Below are 18,593 nucleotides of genomic sequence, written 5' to 3'. Positions count from 1 at the left end.
TACAGTGAATCAGTGGTTTATTATCAGTATTTGGAGGTACCAGGCCAGCAGTGACAAGCTGGCACAGTGCACTTCTCAGTGCCAGAGGGGTTTGAAGAGATGAAATGAATGCAGAGAAAAGCCTCTGAAGTGCCCTGAGTGCAGCCGAACCATAACATGCATTGACCACAGATGCAATGCCAGACCCAAAGGTCAGACAAAGGGTTGCTGTGTTCAAAAATCCTTCTATGCTGATGTCAAAGAGGAGGATTTGGTTTCTGGGCAGTGAACAAAGCAGGATGGTGAGGGAAGGCCACGAATCAGGCCCTGAATTAAGGAGAAATCAGTGCCAGAGCCCTTTTGAGCGCAGAGAGAATGCAAACGTGATTCGTAAAGCCTGAGTAGTGTGAGGTGCAATCAGCGGGCTGCTTCTGGCCTCCCTGCAGCAGGGGGAACCGTTAACATCACTGGGGTTACAGCACAGTGACACACACAGTGGGAGGCCAGAACCAAGCCCCAAGGTCACAGTGAATCCAGAACCGCCTCTGCTACGTGCAAGATGGCAAAGGGCTAAACGCCTGGCTGCCATCCAGCAGGATCATAAAACATCACCGCCCTCGCATCCCAGGAGGATTTACAGAGGACAATTCATACCATGATCCCAGCCCAGAATAGCACCAGAGATTAACCCAGATTCTGATCCCAGCTAATCCAGCAGGAGATGGCAGCAGAGCAGCTCCGGGTGGCAGCGGTGATGGGTCACAGCCAGCCCTTCTTGGCCGTGATGGTGACAGTCCCAGCACGCACTGCTTGCATGGGCAGAGGAAGGGTTGTCTGGGAGGAGGGATGGCTGGGGAGGGGGAAAGGGCAGGAGCTGCAGCCTTCAGCACAATTTGTGCCAAACAAGCCCTGCCAGCATGTGCAGCTCAGCTGCCCCTCTCCCCACCCCCAGCTCCCTCCCAGCATCCAGGACCGAGGTGACTTGGAGCAGGAAAGCAGACTGGGAAACCAGGGGCTCCATCACAGTCCCTGCTCCCATACATCGCAGCTGTGAGAACGGCTCCTCACAACGGTCATGTAGAGCAGCTCACTTACTTCTCCTGTAGGTCTTTGTCTGATTTTCCTAAAAGAAGAGAAAGAAAGAAATCAGTGCCTGTGTTCCTGGCTCCAGAGCCCCCGCCCATTTTATGCAGTTACTTTGCCATGCACAGCATTGCAGTCCTACATACAGAACAGCATGGCACAGCTGGGTTCTGCCCTGAACACAGAGGCAGCCTCCAAAATTGTTTTACTTTTTCTGATACCAGGGAACCAAGAAGCAGAATGACGATACAGGAAGGAAGCACTGTCCTCCCTGCACTTCCTCCCTATGCACAAAGCAGAGGCAATAACCACACCTACATGTGACTGCTGCTTGGAAGGACACAGCAAAGCCCCATCCTCCAGCAGCCTCTTGTCCTGCTTTGCAGCACCAAGGTTCCTCTGAAACACGGGGACCTACAGCCACTTCTATCACCCTGCATTTAACTGAGCAAGGTCCCCATGGGGCCTGACCAAGTTGAGATGTTTGGGATTTGTTTAGGACTGGGAGCAGTGCATCCCCCCCACAGCATGGCCAGGCTTCAGCAGCTCCCCCCAGAATAACAGCATGGATGGAGGCACCACCAAACCCCATCCCTCACCTTTAGGGATGAATTTGAGCGAGCTGCTGAATATTCAGAACCGGGACTGCCCCCGCTTGGGGCCGTCATTGAGGAACTCGTGGCCCAGCCCATTGCCACACTTGCCACAAGACACCTGGCAATATAAAGAGAAGGTTTAGAAAACAAGTGAAAAAAGACACACGATGTTAAGAAAAGAGGATTTGGGGTTTTTGGGGAGCTGTTTCACAGTCAGCACCTTCAAGGCCCCCGGACGCTCCTTGCGCTTAGACACGCTGTCCTCGTGGATGGTCTCGGTGAAGGCCGGCCAGGGGGATGAATGCTCGTATTTGGAACGGCTGGAGAACAGCTCGTAGCCGCACCGGCCGCATACATACACACCTGGGGAGGATGGCACGAGGAGGTCAGCCGCGGGGATCCCCGCTCGTTCCCAGCCGCCCGGCGGCCACGTCAGCCACCACGGGACTCCCACGTGCGTTGGACTTTAGCCATCACGGACAACTGCCGATCCCGGAGAGCCGGCAGCGAGCGGGGCTCTGCGGTCCGGAATCCGCCATCCCTACACGCGGTTCCCCGCCACCACCCGGCCCCGCTCACCCGGCTCGAAGTGGTCCTTGAACACTTCGCCTCCGAAAAACGAGCAGAACGACATGGCTGCATCCGCCGCCGCCCGGCTCCGCCCCGGTACCGCCCCCGGTACCCGCACCGCCCCCGGTACCGGCACGGCCCCGCGGCCGCCAGATGGCGCCGTGACGCAGCCGCCGCGGAGCCCCGGGTGTCCCGCAACGCCGAGGTTCCCCCCGCCGCTTCCCCTACAGCCCACGGTGGCAGCGTTCCTTCCGCCGGTGTTGGCGTTTCTGGGAGCTGTGAGCCCCGTGTCCCTGTGTCCGTGTGCCACGTGGGGTCGACGCGCAGCTCCTGAGCCCCTAACGGCGGGGCTACTGCCGAGCAGCCGCAGCCGGGAACGGGCGGCTCATGCAGGATTAGGCAGGGATGGAGAGGAGGATTAGCTCCTGCAGGATCAGGAAGGGATACGGAGAGGGATCGGCTGCTGCCGTTAATTAGCCCGCGGCAGCATCGGGACCGGCTCCCGGGCGGACTCGGAGCTGGTGGCCCCCGTTCTCCCCTCCCGCTTCTTTCCCCACAGCCCCGGGGGCAGCTGAGCCGAAGGAGTCGTGCGGGACCGGCCCCGGGGCGGAGCTCGGCGGGGCGGAGCGGGGTCCTGCAGATGCTCCCGGCACCGCGGCTGAAGGGGGCGAGCCGCAGCCCTGCACTGTCTATCCAGGCGCCACACCGAGACCAGGAGCAGGTCCGACCGCTCACCTCCAGCACCGGCTCCGGCCTCGATCTTCTCTGCCCAGCATCGGCATTAGCCCTTCGAAACCGGCACCGGTTCTTCTTCATCGGCACAGGATCCTCCAGCACCGGGACTGCCTCACACCGGCCCTTTCCCCCGGCACAGTTCTCCAGGGCAGCACCAGCACCGCTCGTCCTTCCTCAGCACCGGGACCGACCCATCCCGGAGCTGCCGTCCGAGCCAGGTACGGGAGTGCGGAGCGGTGCTGGAGGCTGCGTAGCCCCTGGGGCTCATCGCTCGGGGCTCAGCGAGAAGCTCTGGGGACGGCGTGTTGGGTGAGGAGGAAAGAGGTTAGGCACCCGTGGAGAGCCCTGTGTGCTGCCGGAGGGGTGCACGGGCAGCAGTGCGGGGCCGGGCTGCCGGCACCAGGGAACAGAAGCTGTGGGTCGCTGTGGGTCGCTGTGGGTCGCTGTGGGTCGCTGTGGGTCGCTATGGGACACGGGCTCAACAGGGGTTGTGGCCCTTCCTGCCACTTCAGCAAGGCACAGCAGAGCTCCAGACTCTGTGGGGACCGTCCTTGCAGTGCACGGCTCGCTGGGGGACGGTATGGGACGTTCTGAGCTCAGGGCTCCAAGGGGAGGAGGTGGTGGCAGCAGCCCGGTGAGCTGCAAGGGAACAGCTCTGCTGTGAAGGTGAACTGCAGGCGCTGGGAGGCGATGAGCTGTGCGTCGCTTCCTTTTCCTTCTGAAATACCTGGCACTGCAAGCTGCTGGCTGTGTCTGAATATTATTGGATGATTCAGTCCATGGGCTCTCGCTGAGATTACACTTGCTTGCTGCAAGAGCAAAAACACCAGGGCCTTTGGGACAAGTGCAGGTGACTGTCCTGAGGAGCCGCTGCTGCAGGAGCCCGGAGGCCTGGAGCAAAGCACTCCGATGGGCTCTGGTTCTTAATGACAACGGACATGGCCACATCTCTCAGTCAGGAGCAGAGCCGGGGGGCCATCATGTGCAGACCCCCGCACTCCTGCCCTCTGGATGCTGCCGTTTCAAATTAGGTCAGACGTGTGTCTCAGGCAAAGGCACGCTCCGCTCGAGCCCCAGGGATTGATGGTTTGTGGCAGGCACGGGGCAGGGCTGGGGGATCCGAGGACGCTGTGTTGCTGTGTGGTTTGGAAGGTGCCTCCTTTGTAATTCACTGACAGCAAACGAGAGGGAGGGGCAGAGAGGGCTCCAAACACACTGAAGCACTGCACGAACCTCTGGGCACAGGTTTCCAGACAGCATAAGCCTGAAAGTCTCTGGTTGAGCAGCACCTGTCCAGCCCATCTTGTGCTGACTGGAGGCTTGTCAGGAGGGGAATCCATGCCTGTGCTCAAAGCTCTCCGTTTTTGCCGAGAAGCAGTCTGCACTTGTCAGATTGATGTCCTTAGGCTGCAGTGTGACTTCCATCGAAGTCCTTAATCATGGGATAATGTGGAGAGCTCTCCAGTTACAGTGCTAATAGCCACGGCGGTTTGGTTCCTGCAGCAGTGTATTGTGAAGATAATTAGAGGAGGGATTTCCAACTTGTTTGGCTGGCTGAAAGAAGCCTCAGAGATGAGGCAGAGCTCTGCCACCAGCCTGTGAGCAGAGCCAGCCTTCCTCCAGTGAGTGGCCATCGACAGCTCTCATTAATGGGAGAGGACTGCTGGAAATTAATTTGTCAATTAACTCTCCTTGATTTTTCAACAGAAGCAAACATTACTTTGGCAGTGGCCCGCCTGGGAGGATGTGGGTGTCATTTGTTAGTGTGAGTCAATGCTGAGCAGTGAAGCACAGCAGAAGTGCTCAGTACTGTGTGTGTCAGGGAAGCATTTTGGGGGAAGATGCTCAAAGGCACCAGGCAGGCACAGGTTGCAGCTCGTGTTTCTTTGCACCAGATTGGCTCACAGCCTTACATCTGAAGCAGAAAGGATGGGTCTGGCTGAGAGGCTTCCTGACCTTTGTAGCCATGGTCCAGTGGCGCATGTTCCAAGCAAAGCTCCTTCGATAGGGCATCCCATGCATCACCATTGCAGGCTGCTGGTGGCCCAGCCTGGCAGCTGCAGGTTCCATTCCCACTGCTCCACACAGTCCTGGCCTCCCCCGCACCCCAGAGGTGGCTGCACTGCAGTGTGCATTTGCACAAGTGTGTATAGCCCCCGCTGTACTTGGCGTCCCTGCCAGATGAAAACTCCCATATAAACACAGGCTATTATTATCTCAGTCTTCCACTGTGCTAATGGTCTCTCAGGAAACAGTCATTTTCTTTTCCATTTTCTTTTTTAAGCTTTCTAAAACCCCAGGAATTCTGGAGAGGTGGTAACCACAGCAGAGCTGGCGTGCCCCTGACCCGGCACAGGGAGCAGCAGCCAGGCAGCTCCCCCGAGCATTGGGGATTTCTGGTAGGTATGGCTGAGGGCCGAGGAGGGCTGTGGGTGGCACTGGGGGCAGTGTGGCACCGAACCACCAGGCTGGTGCTGCAGGCTGGATGGCACCAGCCCCAGAACACAGGGCTCCACCCGGTGCTGGGTTTGCAGAGTTAACACAAGGAGAGCACTCTTGGGACTGGGCAGATCCTGCAGGAGTATGGAGCAGAGCAGGGATGAATCTTGCACTGGGTCCCGTGGGCTGTTAGCTCCAGAAGCTGCATTGTGCTCTCCTTGAGCATCCTACATGATTATTTGGGGTTAACAGTTGGCTCGTGTAAATGAGGAGCAAAGTGAAAGCCACGAAGCATGAGATTATATAAATGGAGTTGGAGGCAGCTGCGATGCAGCCTGTAATTAATTCATGGTAGGAAAGTGCTTTGAAGATCTCAACGAAGCAGATCATAGGCACGAGGCAGCCCCAGGCTCATCCCTGCTCCTGTTGTGGGGATGCTGCAAGGGGAGGGGCAGCGGTGGAGGTCAGGCACCCCAATGAGCCCACTGGCGGTGGCAGCCCAGTCCCCAAAGACATATCCCAAATTAGGCCCAGAGGCACCCAGATCATGGCAGCCTTGGGTTGTTTGGCAGTGATGTGCTGCGTCTCGATGTGGCACCGAGCTGAGCTGCTCTCTGCTCTTCTCTCAGCAGCACCGCCGGCGATGCGAGCGATGGCAGACCAGGCTGCAGTGGCGGCGGAGGCCTCTCCAGCCCTGGCACCATCCCCGGGCTCTCCTCGACACAGGGACATCGACGGGACAAAGTCCCATCCCGCCAGCACCAGGGAGAATGGCCGCGGCAGGGAGGGCAGTGTGACCCTGTTCCCCACGGAGGGGGACACGAAGCCCCTCTCCATGCTCCTGGCTGACGTCCCACGGGGCCCCCAATCGCGGCTGGGCCCGTCCAAATCCCGCACAGCTCCATCCTCCCCCAGTGTGTCCCCGTCGGAGAGCCGCACCGCGCTGCTCCGGCTGCGGGAGGCCAGGCTGGAGGACACCAGGAGGCGGCTGTCAGAGGCCGTGCAGGAGCCCCTCAGCCGCCTGAGTCGCCTGATGGCCGAGGAAAGCGGCCCTGCAGGCCAGGCAAAGGCAGGGGGCAGCCCAGGGCGAGGGGAATCGGGGGGCAGAGGGGATGGGGGGCAGCGAGCGCGGGACTGGAGCCCCTGGGAACCCACCCTGAACTGCCGCTACGAGATCTGCTCCTACGGGGATGTCATCCAGGTGGTGGAGGTGGCGCGGCGCAAGGCCGAGCCCCCGGAGCAGCCACCGCCATCGGCCCTGCCTGGGGGCGCAGTGCCGGGCCGGGCCTTGGCCTGCATCGCGCTGCTCACCTACAGTTACCTGGTGCTGCCGCTGCCACCCTACGCTGCAGGCCTCTGCCTGGGCCTCACCTGCGGCCTGCTGCTGGGCCTGCTCGCCGTCCTGCTCCTCCTGCTGAAGCCACCGCCGCTGCCGCGCCTGCGCCCCGAGCTGCTCCCAGACAGCCTGCAGGGAGCCCACAGCCTGCAGGTAGGAAAAGGGCAGCAGTAGGCATTGTGGGGTGGACTGGGGAGCCCACGGCCGGCCGGCTCTGTCCCCGCAGGGCTGGCTGAACCAGCTGCACACCTACGACCCCGAGCTGTACCACCCATCACTCACACACTCGGTGCTGGCCACGCTGGATGGGGCCACCCTCAAGCTGTCCTACCCCAAAAGCAACATCCCACGCCAGGCCACCTTCGCAGAGGAGATCCTCGATGTTGCCTTCGTCAGCCATCGCTGCTACGATATGAGTGGTGCCAAGGTGCTCTGGGAGCTGGGATTGTCCCCTCTCAGGGAGCACGCAGTGCCTCATGGCTCCTCTTGATGTTGCAGGTCTCCCTCTGCCCCCCCGGCTTGGCCCGAAAGCGACTATGGAACAAGAAGTACCCCATCTGCATCCTCTTCCCGGAGCAGACAGACACAGAGCACAGGAGCAGCAATGAGCATGGCACAGAGCAGCCAGGGGAAGAAGGGACGAGGAAGCCGCAGGCACCTGGCCAGGACGTCCCAGGGAACTGCAGGGAAAGGTGCCTGTACCTCTTTGGGAGGACAGGAAGGGAGAAGGAGGAGTGGTATCATCATCTTCTGCGAGCCTGCCGTGGGACCCCCAGCAGCAGCCATGGTGAAGGCAGGCCAGGTGAGATGTGACCTCTGGGAGGGATCCGGAACCATGTGCTGGGAGGATGGGCTCTGGATAGGCACCGGTGAATGGGGAGGGAGAAGGAGAAGCAGAAACAGGGCTCACCTATGCAGAGTCCTCCAGCCTGCAAGATTCCCTTTCTGCAGCATAAGGTGTGTGTGCACGGCAGCCATGCAGCACATCGCTGCATATGCATCATGGCACGTCATCCTGCACGCATCACCTCTCGCTGCAGCCAGCCTTGCACATGTTCCTGTGTCCCCAGGCAAAGAACCGGCTGCACAGAGTGGTGCCAGCAGCATTAGTGGGAGCACTGAGGACATCCCCTCTGCCATCAGATCCAAGGAGCTGGCCGGAATCTTTCAGCAGAAGATTTTTCTGGATTACAGCACCTACATGGCCCAATTTGTGCCGGCAGAAACGGGGAGCAGCCCAGAGCAGAGCCCCCCTCACAGCACACTGGGCAGCCCCGCAGCCACCAAGGTGAGAACCCAGAGTTGGATGCAAGCACTGAGCAGAGCTGATGAACCACATGCAGTACTGTCTCCCAGCCTTGGTGTTCATCTCCTTCTCAAAACCATGGTTGGAGCAGCTAAGCTGCAGTGCAGGGCCCCAGCCCATGGGGTCCCAACTGACTCCAGGCACTCGTGGCTTCTTCCCACTCACAGCTCAGTGAAGACACAGCTGGGTGCAGTGAGGGCTGTGTGGCCTGGGTGAATGCACTGGTAGGGCGCATCTTCTGGGACTTCCTCCGGGAGCGTTACTGGGCCGAGCAGGTGTCCAGCAAGATCCAGAAAAAGCTGAGCAAGATCAAGGTGAGAAGCAGGAATCGGCACAGGAGATTGCAGCACCCACAGGAACCCTGTCCTATCTTCTTGGTGGGTGCCAGGCTGTGGTGACCATCCCCATGTGGTTCCCCTCCTTTAGCTCCCATATTTTATGAATGAGCTGAAACTGACAGAGCTGGACATGGGCACATCCATTCCTTCCATCCTCAGTGCTTCCAAGCCCACCATCAATGAGCGAGGTAAGAACCCCGCAGAGCAGCAGGAACAGCAGGGCTGGCTCCATGGTGGCTATTACCAAGGTGCCAGACTGGATCCCAAGCAGGGAGGCTTTAGCAAGCACATGAGCAGTCACTGTGGCATGGATGGGGGCTCAATCCCTCTCTTGTTGGCAGGTCTCTGGGTGGACATGGAGGTCACCTACAGCGGCTCATTGCAGATGACCCTTGAGACAAAGATGAACCTCTGCAAGCTGGGGAAGGAGGGAGCTGCAGAGGACAGTAGCCAGGTGGAGCCAAGCGGAGAAGGGTAAGGTGACCTTACAGGGCTGGGTTTCACCCACATCCTTCCACCTGAGCGAGGTGAGAGGGTGCTGTTCCCATGGCATTGCACTGATGCAGCCATGGACTCACAGGACCAAGCCTCGGCTCATCCTGCTGGCAGACAGTGATGCAGAGTCATCCAGTGCTGGCTCCTCTGATGAAGAGGACATTGTCACCGCAGAGCCTGCTGGAACCCCAGGAGAGCGAGTCCCGCCACCAGGCACTGAAGGGTGAGGGGGAAATTCTGGGATTGAGACGCTGCGGGGTACAGGAGGGCACCCCACCACCTCATGGTGACCCCTGGAAAGGGACTTGTGTCTCTGAGGGGTCTCATCCTGCGGGTCCCCTCGTCTCAGCCATGTCAGCAGCAACAGCACGGGCCGGAAGATCCTGCGCTTTGTGGATAAGATTGCCAAGTCCAAGTACTTCCAGAAGGCAACGGAAAATGAGTTCATCAAAAAGAAGATCGAGGAAGTTTCCAACACACCACTGCTGCTGATGGTGGAGGTGCAGGAGCTGGCAGGCACCTTGGCTGTGAATGTGCCACCGCCACCAACTGACCGTGTCTGGTACCAGCTCTCCTTCCTTCTGGGTGGGCTCCATGTGCATCCTCCTGCCATCTTCCCATCTCCCTGTAGCTTGGTCAAGAAACCAGGGCTGGGATGTGGGTTCATCTAGGGTCCCAGCAAGCCAGGGCTGCTCTCCCAAAAGGACCCTCAGACCTTCCTGGTCTCCACGTGGGAGGAGATGCAAAAATGCAATTTTGGGATGTACCCCTCCTACCACAATCTGGCCACCTCCTCCTGGGACACAGGTCCCCAGAATCCAGCAGTGAGGCCTCTGGCAAGCTGGTCATGTGGGCTGTGCCATGTGTATGGGACATGATGCTTTCTGCCTCCATCCTCTCCCCTCACAGGTACAGCTTCCGAGTTCCACCCCAGCTGGAGCTGAAGGTGTGCCCAAAGCTGGGTGAGAGGGAGGTAACATTCGTACATGTCACTGAGTGGATTGAGAAGAAGCTGCAGCATGAATTTCAGGTGCCTGACCTTAAGGGCTGGGTTCACTAAAGGGCTGAGCAAACCCTGCCAGTTGTGGTACTCAAAATCAATTTCTTGTTATTCTGGATTCCTCTTTACAGAAAATTTTGGTGATGCCAAACATGGATGATCTCATCATTCCTATAATGCATTCTGGCCTGAATCCTCAGCCACTCACTGGGGAGCTGCCCAGGGACATTCCAGCCAGGGGAGAAAAGAGACTCTGAAGTGCAGCCCTATGGGAAGGGTAGAGACACTGCAAAAGGCTCAGGGACCTCACTGGGACACATCACCAAGCTGAGGCCTGGCCACTGATGGCATCCAGTATTATGCCATGGGACTTGAGCATCTCAGTTCATCTCATTCTCAGCATCCTGCACTTTGTAGATGAGCCTGCTCCTTAAATACTGCAAAAAAAAATTCAGAGACAAAGCAGACCCAGGGGAAGGGGTTTGCTGGACACCCAAGAACTTCACACACCTCCCACCAGCATCTCAGGATTCCTCCTAACCAAGTGGACAGCTCCAGAGCAGCAGAGGGCCGTAGTTTCCACTGTCTGATTCCCAAAGAGGGTGCAGGACACCCAGATAGGTTCTGCACTCAATGAGTCACGATCACCTTCGATCCAAGGCACCACAACTCCAAGACTCATCACACCCTCCCATTGGCAGCTGGGCTGCAAGGAAAACGGGTGAGAAACTAATCCAAAATCTGAATAAATCCATCACTGGCCAGTCTTACCTATCAGCCATGTCATTGTACGTGAAATCCTGGGGCTGCTGAGGGAGCCAGATGGGCCCAGGGGTCTTGTGCAGAGAGAAGCATGTGGCTCATGCTCAACAAGAAGAGCACATGTGTATGTGTGTGTGCATGCAGGAGATGGCAAGGGGACAGACAGTCAGTGAGGCTGGGCATAGGCAGTCAGAAGGGAAGCCTTCTGCTTCCTGCTGGCCCCTGCTCTGCTCTGGAAAACAAGGGGATTCCTTCACCGTGGTTTAAGTGAATACATGCCAGTGAAGAAATTCATTGGGCCATGGAAAGGGAGGATCCAGAGGGACAGAGTAGACACTTGGCTTCCCAGATAGTCCCTCTCCATGAGAACCTGTCCTGAGTGCTACTTCTACCATCTCCAGTGGCTGAGGTGCTTGAGGACACACTGCTGCCCATAGGAAGCAGTGTACACAGCAAGACACTCCTCCAGAAGGAAGACAGGCAGCAGGCACAGCTTGTAGACCCTTTATTGAAGTTTGTCCAATTAGGAAGCCTTGTATATCTCATCCCTTACAGCTCTTCTGGCTTCACTTTCACCAGGTGTTTTTTCTGAGGGCCCTACAAGAGAGCAGTGAGGAGAGGTCTAAGTGTTAGCAGCACACAAACATGGTTTTCAAGGCTGTGTATGAGCTGTGTGGAGCACTACTGCAGCTTTGGCCCCTTTCTGCTGTGCTAGGCTGTTGCTGGCCTCTGTTTCCCATCTGGTGGCCCTGTGATGCCATTCACCAGCGAATCTTGGGGCCTTGCTAGCCCTGCAGGAATCACAAGCAAAACATCATGGTCTTGCACAAAGTGTTTATCTGAACTACACATTGCCAGCAAGTGGCAATGACCTGCTTGGAGCCACCCAGTATGAGCCTGAAGGTAAGGCTTCCCACAGCTGAGGGCACAGAATCTCATCAGCCAACTCAGTGAGGCTGAGGGGTTTCCATCAGCAAATAAATGGTGTTTTCTTGGATCAGAGAAGTCCCATAGGAGCAGTTTGCAAGAATTGCTTTTGTGCCATATTACTTCTAGTAAAATGTGAAGTTTTACCATATTATTCATGGGGAAACCTCTCACCCCACAGTAGAAAATGGCAAATAAACCACCCACAAACAGGTAAAACCATTCCCTGTCTCTGAGCTCCATGTCACAGCTATGCAGGACTTGCAGTGACAACAAGAGCAGAACATTCTCACTGCAGAACAAGCTCCTGATGCTGAGCTAAAGGAAAATGGCTTAACATCTAAAAGAGCTCTGCTAAGACACCGCATAACCAATCCCCCTGCCCAGGGCTAAGGAGGCTTAGCTAGCTTCCTGTAGGATTTCTGGCTGGCAGACCACATCCAGACACAGTTTATTTCTGCCTGTTATGCAGCAGTTTTTTCTCTTTTCTGCTAACTGCAGGCCTAGCTCACTAAACACTTCCTCTATTTTGTATTCAGACATAGGCACCAGCCTGGTGTAGGCTGCAAAACTATTCAAGAAGCTACGTTTGTTTTGAATTTATTTTGCCCTGGATTTAAGAAAAACATACTGCTAGGCCTTTCTGAAAGCTTCCTGATAGAAAAATCACAAATTTGTGGCTGAATTTGACCCAACCTTTTCCTCTTAAGAACATTAAAGTTTTAAATCATTCCAAACAAATCAAAGAAGTTCACAATTATGAGTGAAAGGGACCATATGTCCAATACAGTGCTTGCCAAGTTAACTGCTTGTTTAAAACATCCCATGGTGAATGGAAACTGGTTGGCCATATGGTATATTATTTGCTAGTTGCATTGTCTTGGATCACTCATATGATCATCATGTTCTTCCTTAGCACAATATCTGCTGTGTGAATTGAATTCATGTTTGTCTTTTATGTAAGACGGTCCTGATCACTCAGTTGGCTGTTATTGTGTCTAGAAGCAGATGCTTGGCTGGAGTCAGTCCCAGCTGTAAGCACAGCCCAGCAGCTGGAGCTGGTGCAGAATGTAACTCACCATAAATGCACGCTTCTCCTGAGCTGTCTGAAAGCAGCCGTGGCCAAACTTGGAAGTGGTATCAATGAATTTGAGTTCAATGGCTTCGTGAGCTCGGCGGCGCGTATGCACCAGAAGGGACTGAAAGAGAAAAGTCACAGTGCAGCAGGCTTATCTTTACAGAAAATCTGGATGTCTGCTCTGATGAAGGCAGTGCTCAGGTGTTCTCAGTGCATCCATCAGGCAATTGGCTCCATGAAATCTACTTTTCCAGAGGAACATCCTGGTGCTCAGATGGCAGGTGATACCTTTGCTTGCAGAGCAGCTCTGAAACAAGCCTGCTCTTTGCTTTGCATTTCATTTCCTCACCATCTGTTTATGGCCAAGGTTTCCACTTGCAACTCCCCCAGCCACACCCCCAAAGGTACATCTGCATTCGGGTGCACACTGCCATAGTTAGCACTCTGCAAATGGTCTCACTGAGCACCATGCTCATGTGCCACATGCTCTCTGCACACAGCATCAAGAGCTCAACCAGTCTCACTGCCCAGCATTCACGGGCTTCATTCACGTTGTACATCTGTTAGTAGACAGCTACAGCCAGTCCCTCCCCAGCACCGGCTGCGCTCTCACCTTCCTCAGAGTGAGCACACGCTTCTTTGGGCCCACGACACAGCCCTTCAGCATCAGGAAGTCATTGTTGACCTCCCCATAGTGAGGAAAGCCACCCTGGAGGAAGAGACAAAGAGGGTTGGCAGGCAGGCAGGAGGACTGGATTGGAACATGACAAGCTGGTGACGTTTTCTAATAGAGGAAAAACTGACAGACCTTCAAGCTGTCTGAACTGTACACACTTCAGAACAGCCACCCAGTGTCACCAGAGCATTTCAGCCACACTGACTGTATTTCCTTCAGTGGAATTCAAATCATTTCCTATGCAGCTGTGTCCTGCCAAAGAATTACTTTTCTAACTCGGACTCCTACAACAAGGGCCAGTTTCAGCCCTGTTACCCCTTACCAGAGGTGTAATGCTCTTCTCTGTGACATCATAGTTTGTTGAGGCATTGTTCTTCACCACTTTGCCATCTTCCACGTGGATCCCATGGCCAATGCGGAAAATCTGAGAAAAGGAAGGAAATGGCAACGGTGATTTTAGTGTCCTCACACTGATGGATGCCACAGAAACAACAAACATGATTATCACTGAGATGTGCTCTGTGGTGCACCTTGTGAGCATGAAACGAGCAAGAAGAGAGATGCAGAATGAGAGCCCTGCACATCTCTAGAGTAACACAAAAGAAGCTGTGGGGGAACTGAGGCCATTGTGCAAAGAAGGATGGTGACAGCATGGAAGGGAGGTGCAGAGCTGGGCCATACCTTCTTGTTGAGCTCTGTGCGGTGGTGGTAGCCCTTCTGGCCAGCACGAGCAACAGAGTAGCCGACCCGGGCTGGGTGCCAGGCTCCAATGCAGGCAACTTTGCGCAAGCCCTTGTGTGTCTTCCTGGGGAGCTTCTTGGAGTGCCAACGGCTTGTCACCCCTGCAAGTGTGACCGGACAGGGGTAATGAGAACACTGGGGGGGTAGGGGAGATTCAGGGCTGGTGTCTGAGTGCTGGGAGGGAATGTGAAGCGAGGAGAAAGTTTTGTTGTTCTTCTGAAGTTCGCAGAAGGCACCGTGCTGGAAGGAGACCAAGAGCTGTCACCACAGTGAGGGGCCAGAGCACAGAACTGTTCTCACTTTCAATGGATCAGATCAGACTGCGATGTTCCTGCTGAGCATATCCACACACACAGAAAAAAACACATCTTCACAAACGTGGGGCTTTCACGAGAAGTGCAGTGCCTTTACATCCTCACAACACCTCCAGGCCTTCAGGGAGGACTCTGGGCATGGCAGACAACATAGCCAACGCTGACATAAAGGAAACCAAACTCTGCTACAGTGGGAATGCACACTGTGGTTGAAATACACAGGCTCTTTGCTACTCCCTGTACAATAAGTTGGTGGGTTTTCAGCGTGGCTCACACTCTTCTCCCCCAGCATTACCTTATGGGCAGCATAAGGTGAGAAGGACAAAGCCAAGCCCTGACAAGGGTCCTCCCACTTTATACCTTTCATTCCGTGCCCCTTGGTCACACCAATGACATCAATCATCTCGTTCTGGCTGAAGACGCTGTGCACAGAGATCTGCTTCTCCAACCTCTCACGGACCCAATCAATCTTCTCAGCCACTGTCCCACCATTCAGCTGAATCTCCATCACGTGGGCTTTCTTTTGCCTTAGTGGAAGCAGCTTCATCTGTGTTAAGACAGTGCATTAGGGCAAAATGCTGCCCCACACCCAGTGAACACGCAGGCAGGGCCACAACACCCACTACTAGTGAAAGGAAAGGAGTGAGCAGAGACAGCTTCCTATCACCCCTCCCCACCACAATGTCAACTTCTTTTATGACAGCCAGTGTCCCTCCCTGTCTGCATCAGCCACAAGTGAAGTTAAGCCAGCTTAGCTCTGCCACAGGCTCCAATGCAGTTGCTAACTCCAGGGATCAGCACAAAAATGGGCCTTGTATAGCCAGCAATCTGCATCTGGCAAAATTGTGTTTGCCTGTGGGTTATTTTTTCCCAACACTCGACACCAGTTGCTAATTTGAGGTGATCATGGGGCCCGAGGTCTCTTGCTGACACAGGGCTCAGCCTGTGTCGATATACAGGCAGGGAGCCCTGCTGAGCCCGCTCAGATGGACAGGACTGGTGTCAGGAGGTGGCTGGAAAGGGCAGCCAGCATCTCCCGCTGTCCATATGCTCTTCCCCACAGCCTTTCATCTGCTTTCACAGGCTGTCTCCCCTGACCCCATCATGACAACCCCTGTGCCAACCCCCCAGCCCTAACCACTCTCTCAAGCTGAGGAAGACCCTGACCTGTGTGTGCATGATGACACGAATGACCTTGCAGTACTTTTTCATAGCCGCAAAGTCTTTCTCCAGCTGCTTCTTGCCGTCCTCATCCTGCCATTTTTTGCAGTACTTGGTGAAAGCCTTCTTCTTGCTCTTGTGCCTACGACAGAAACATTTAACATCTACCAAGAGCTCAACATGAATTGATTCTTCACTGTGCCTTGCAAACTAAACAGCACGGGGGACAGAAGGTCCATGCACCTTCCTGAAGGCATAGAGTACCCACGGGTACCTGAATCATCCCTGGCTGCCAGGCTCATGAGAGAGGGCTCTGAGGTGGGAAGATGAAAACGAATAACGAGTTGCAAAAAGGACTGCTAATTCAGACCTTTCTGCATGAAGAATCCAGTTGTCTCCTACTGACTGGCTCAGTGCCATTAAAATACAAGCACAGAATCAGAGTTAAGTGGAGAAAGAACACAGCCTTCAACAAGCATTGGAAGCATGTGGTGGGTGGATCTGACGGCCAACACGCGCTTCTGCAGGAGACACGATTCCCATGGTTATGAAATTCGTGTTTCCATTTTCCTCTCTGTTGGTGTGGGATTTAGGCTGTTACTGTTTACAAGGGCCAAGGGGCACATTCTGCATCAATATTCCTCCTGAAAAATCTGTTTTTCCTCCCATCTTCACTTGCTGCCCAGCTCGAACATCTCAGTTTAATGAGGAATAGATGGGCCCAAGCTACACTAATTAAAATGGACCTGCAGCATGCAGTGTGTAAGATACTGCAGAAAGCACTAACTCGGTTCAACTATTAGAATAAATTTACATATGCATATGCTGATTCCCAGCATCAAGCTCTTTGCAGTATCTCTGTGCATGACTAAATTCATTCCACCTCAGAGCCAGCTGCTAGTAGCTGAGCTGTCTGCAACATGTAGGCAACACAGAGAGCCTGCAAGAGACCCCAGTGACACTCCACCCAGGGAAGCACGTACCAGTTCTTATAGAAACGTCGTCTGCACTCATCACTGATGTGCTCAGCAAAAACAGTCTTGAAATTCCTCAAGCCCTTTGGTGTATCTATGTATCCCACAACTCCCACCACCACCATTGGTGGGGTCTCAATGATGGTCACAGCCTCCACCTCTTCCCTCTTGGAGATCCCTGCAAGATAGCAAAAGGAAGAGATCAGATTCTTGCCTGGGAGCCTTAGTGGTCTATGTGTCTGGCCCACTAAGCAAACAGTATGCTGGAGGCAAGGTCACACTCTCACTGCTAGATCTTCCATCTCTTCCCACATCCACAAGTCCTGCTGGAGAGCCACGCAGTTTCACCTTCAGGCACCCAAGCGGATAGATTTTATGGCTCAGCACACTTTAACCCATCTTCTGCATGCTGGAGTTTGGCTCCAATCTCACAGTCATCCCATGGGTTAACATTTAAAATTCCCCACGAATGTTTCACAGTGCCCAGCATTTGTCAGGGTGCTTCTGCCACCAGGATCCAACAAACCACCAACCAACAAACCAGGGTGGGGACTTCCCGGAAATCCCCAGACTCAGCTTACATAGCTTACACATGACTTACAGGTCATGTGATGGCCTTTGGCTATCAAATATCTGGACAGCATTACAGGACACAGCCAAGAAGATACATGCTCCACCACCCATTTCCATGAGCAGCCTTTCCCAACAACAAGCCTGTTCCCCCTCTTTCCTCCTGGATAAGATCTCCTCCTTTAGCCAATCCTTACTGAGTCCAGGCCTGTGCACCTCCCGCAGGGTGTGTGTCATGCCAGCTTTGTAGCCCATGAAAGCCGTCAGATGGATTGGTTTGCTGGGGTCATCCTTAGGCCATGTCTTCACCTTCCCGCGGTGGCGACGGCTTCTCTTGTGAGGAAGGAAGCCCAAGTGGCCATGCCTAGGAGCGGAGAATTTGCGGTGGGACTGTAGAAAGGAGAAACAAAAAACATCAGACTCATCCTTGGGTCCCAGAAGATACTCAAAGGACTGAGCCCGAAGTACAAGAGGAAATATCCCTTTTAACACCAGTGAATACTGGAAGGATTCTGGGCTTTTTCTTATTTCCAGCATGAGAGAATTTGTAATGGCAGGGGCTTTTGTTTAAGGTTCTACCACACACATCAAAGAATTTAGTACATTTCTGGAAAAATGGCGCAGACTAACTGAAAACAATCTTTTTCCTTTCTGCTTCAACAATTTCAAGGAGAAATATGTTATTTAATAGGTCTGCTATACTGTGATGTTAACTGCAATTTTTATTTTTAGAATCATCAAAAAGGGCCTGCTCAGACTTCACAGGGCCACATTCAATGCTATGTCATCAAGGCAAATGGCACCAAGCAAGCACAGCTAACAATCAGAAGAAACCAGAAAGGATGCCCAAAGGAATCAGTAATAAGAACACGTGCAGGTTAAATATGTAATCCGAATCCAAATTAGCAGAGCTAAATATACAAACCCCAATCCCTAGTCAGGTTGTGTCAGGCAGAGAAAAGCAACAGCGTTTTAGAGAGACATTGACAAATTCTTATGGTATTGGCTTCAAGGCAGGGGAACTAGGGGCCAGCCCAAGAACCGAGGAGTTAGATCTATGCCCACTACAACTCCTTCCTTGTTACAGTTACAGTTACCTGTTCCAGTTACAGAACCTGGCTGCACCTTCCATCAAGCCTTTTTTCCAACCCAAGTGGAGTTATGTCAGGTCCACCCCACTTCAGCTGCACTAATTTAGCCAATAACCTAGCCCTGCTCACTGCCCCTTTCCATGCAATCCAAAAGGCAGCAGTGCCGAGCTTTACAAACCATGGGACGTCTTCAGCTCAAGTCAGCAGCAGGAAGAGGCTATCGCTATGTGCCCCTCCTGTTTAATACTTAAGACACAAATTTAGCCACTAGCTTCATTGGATGCGATATTCATTTCACACTTAGCAAAGCTGCCAGCTTTACCCTAACAGTTGGGATGTGGTAAAGGTCAACTGCTGGTGTCTCAGTTTACGGCTTTCCCTCCTCAAGTCCATCATGAATGGCACCAATCACAATAGCTTCT

The 18,593-nt window shown here is 54.3% G+C and overlaps 3 protein-coding genes across 4 annotated transcripts; 1 reads left to right on the top strand and 2 right to left on the bottom strand.

Moving 5' to 3' along the window:
- MSRB1 (methionine sulfoxide reductase B1) lies at nt 1–2,365 on the bottom strand. Its single transcript, XM_048962381.1, has 4 exons — nt 2,238–2,365; nt 1,879–2,021; nt 1,662–1,776; nt 1–1,102 (listed from the first exon to the last, which is right to left on the bottom strand). Exons 1-4 carry the CDS (start codon nt 2,290–2,292, stop codon nt 1,071–1,073), a joined length of 345 nt encoding a protein of 114 aa, XP_048818338.1. The 5' UTR covers nt 2,293–2,365; the 3' UTR covers nt 1–1,070.
- A 2,886-nt stretch (nt 2,366–5,251) lies between these two features.
- Nucleotides 5,252–10,959, top strand: LOC125700980 (testis-expressed protein 2-like). 2 transcript variants are annotated; one of them, XM_048962373.1, is made up of 12 exons: nt 5,252–5,362; nt 6,035–6,891; nt 6,965–7,165; nt 7,237–7,540; nt 7,809–8,026; nt 8,212–8,358; nt 8,471–8,570; nt 8,724–8,856; nt 8,963–9,100; nt 9,227–9,439; nt 9,787–9,907; nt 10,009–10,959. In XM_048962373.1, the coding sequence occupies exons 2-12, from the start codon at nt 6,046–6,048 to the stop codon at nt 10,132–10,134; spliced, it is 2,547 nt and encodes an 848-aa protein (XP_048818330.1). In that variant the 5' UTR covers nt 5,252–5,362; nt 6,035–6,045; the 3' UTR covers nt 10,135–10,959. The 2 variants fall into 2 exon arrangements, with proteins under 2 accessions (XP_048818330.1, XP_048818329.1); XM_048962372.1 differs by having other exon boundaries at nt 6,032–6,891.
- A 149-nt stretch (nt 10,960–11,108) lies between these two features.
- RPL3L (ribosomal protein L3 like) lies at nt 11,109–18,413 on the bottom strand. Its single transcript, XM_048962376.1, has 10 exons — nt 18,350–18,413; nt 17,278–17,470; nt 16,520–16,688; nt 15,543–15,678; nt 14,736–14,922; nt 14,002–14,162; nt 13,643–13,744; nt 13,258–13,353; nt 12,646–12,765; nt 11,109–11,236 (listed from the first exon to the last, which is right to left on the bottom strand). The coding sequence occupies exons 1-10, from the start codon at nt 18,350–18,352 to the stop codon at nt 11,189–11,191; spliced, it is 1,215 nt and encodes a 404-aa protein (XP_048818333.1). The 5' UTR covers nt 18,353–18,413; the 3' UTR covers nt 11,109–11,188.
- Nucleotides 18,414–18,593: the final 180 nt, after the last annotated feature.

Source organism: Lagopus muta, chromosome 15 (genome assembly GCF_023343835.1).
Source record: "Lagopus muta isolate bLagMut1 chromosome 15, bLagMut1 primary, whole genome shotgun sequence".
Taxonomy (NCBI): domain Eukaryota; kingdom Metazoa; phylum Chordata; class Aves; order Galliformes; family Phasianidae; genus Lagopus; species Lagopus muta.
The sequence above is the reverse complement of the archived record's forward strand: the minus strand, read 5'-3'. Positions and strand labels throughout refer to the sequence as shown.

Excerpts from the sequence above, each read along its gene's own strand:
- LOC125700980 (XM_048962373.1), top strand. The coding sequence starts at position 6,046 with ATGCGAGCGATGGCAGACCAGGCTGCAGTGGCGGCGGAGGCCTCTCCA. Across the intron at positions 7,166-7,236 it reads ACGATATGAGTGGTGCCAAG|GTCTCCCTCTGCCCCCCCGG; the intron begins GTGCTCTGGGAG and ends TTGATGTTGCAG. Across the intron at positions 9,101-9,226 it reads CCGCCACCAGGCACTGAAGG|CCATGTCAGCAGCAACAGCA; the intron begins GTGAGGGGGAAA and ends CCCTCGTCTCAG.
- RPL3L (XM_048962376.1), bottom strand. Across the intron at positions 14,163-14,735 it reads CAAGGGGCACGGAATGAAAG|GGGTGACAAGCCGTTGGCAC; the intron begins GTATAAAGTGGG and ends TCACACTTGCAG. Across the intron at positions 11,237-12,645 it reads AGGAGAAGCGTGCATTTATG|GGCCCTCAGAAAAAACACCT; the intron begins GTGAGTTACATT and ends GCTCTCTTGTAG.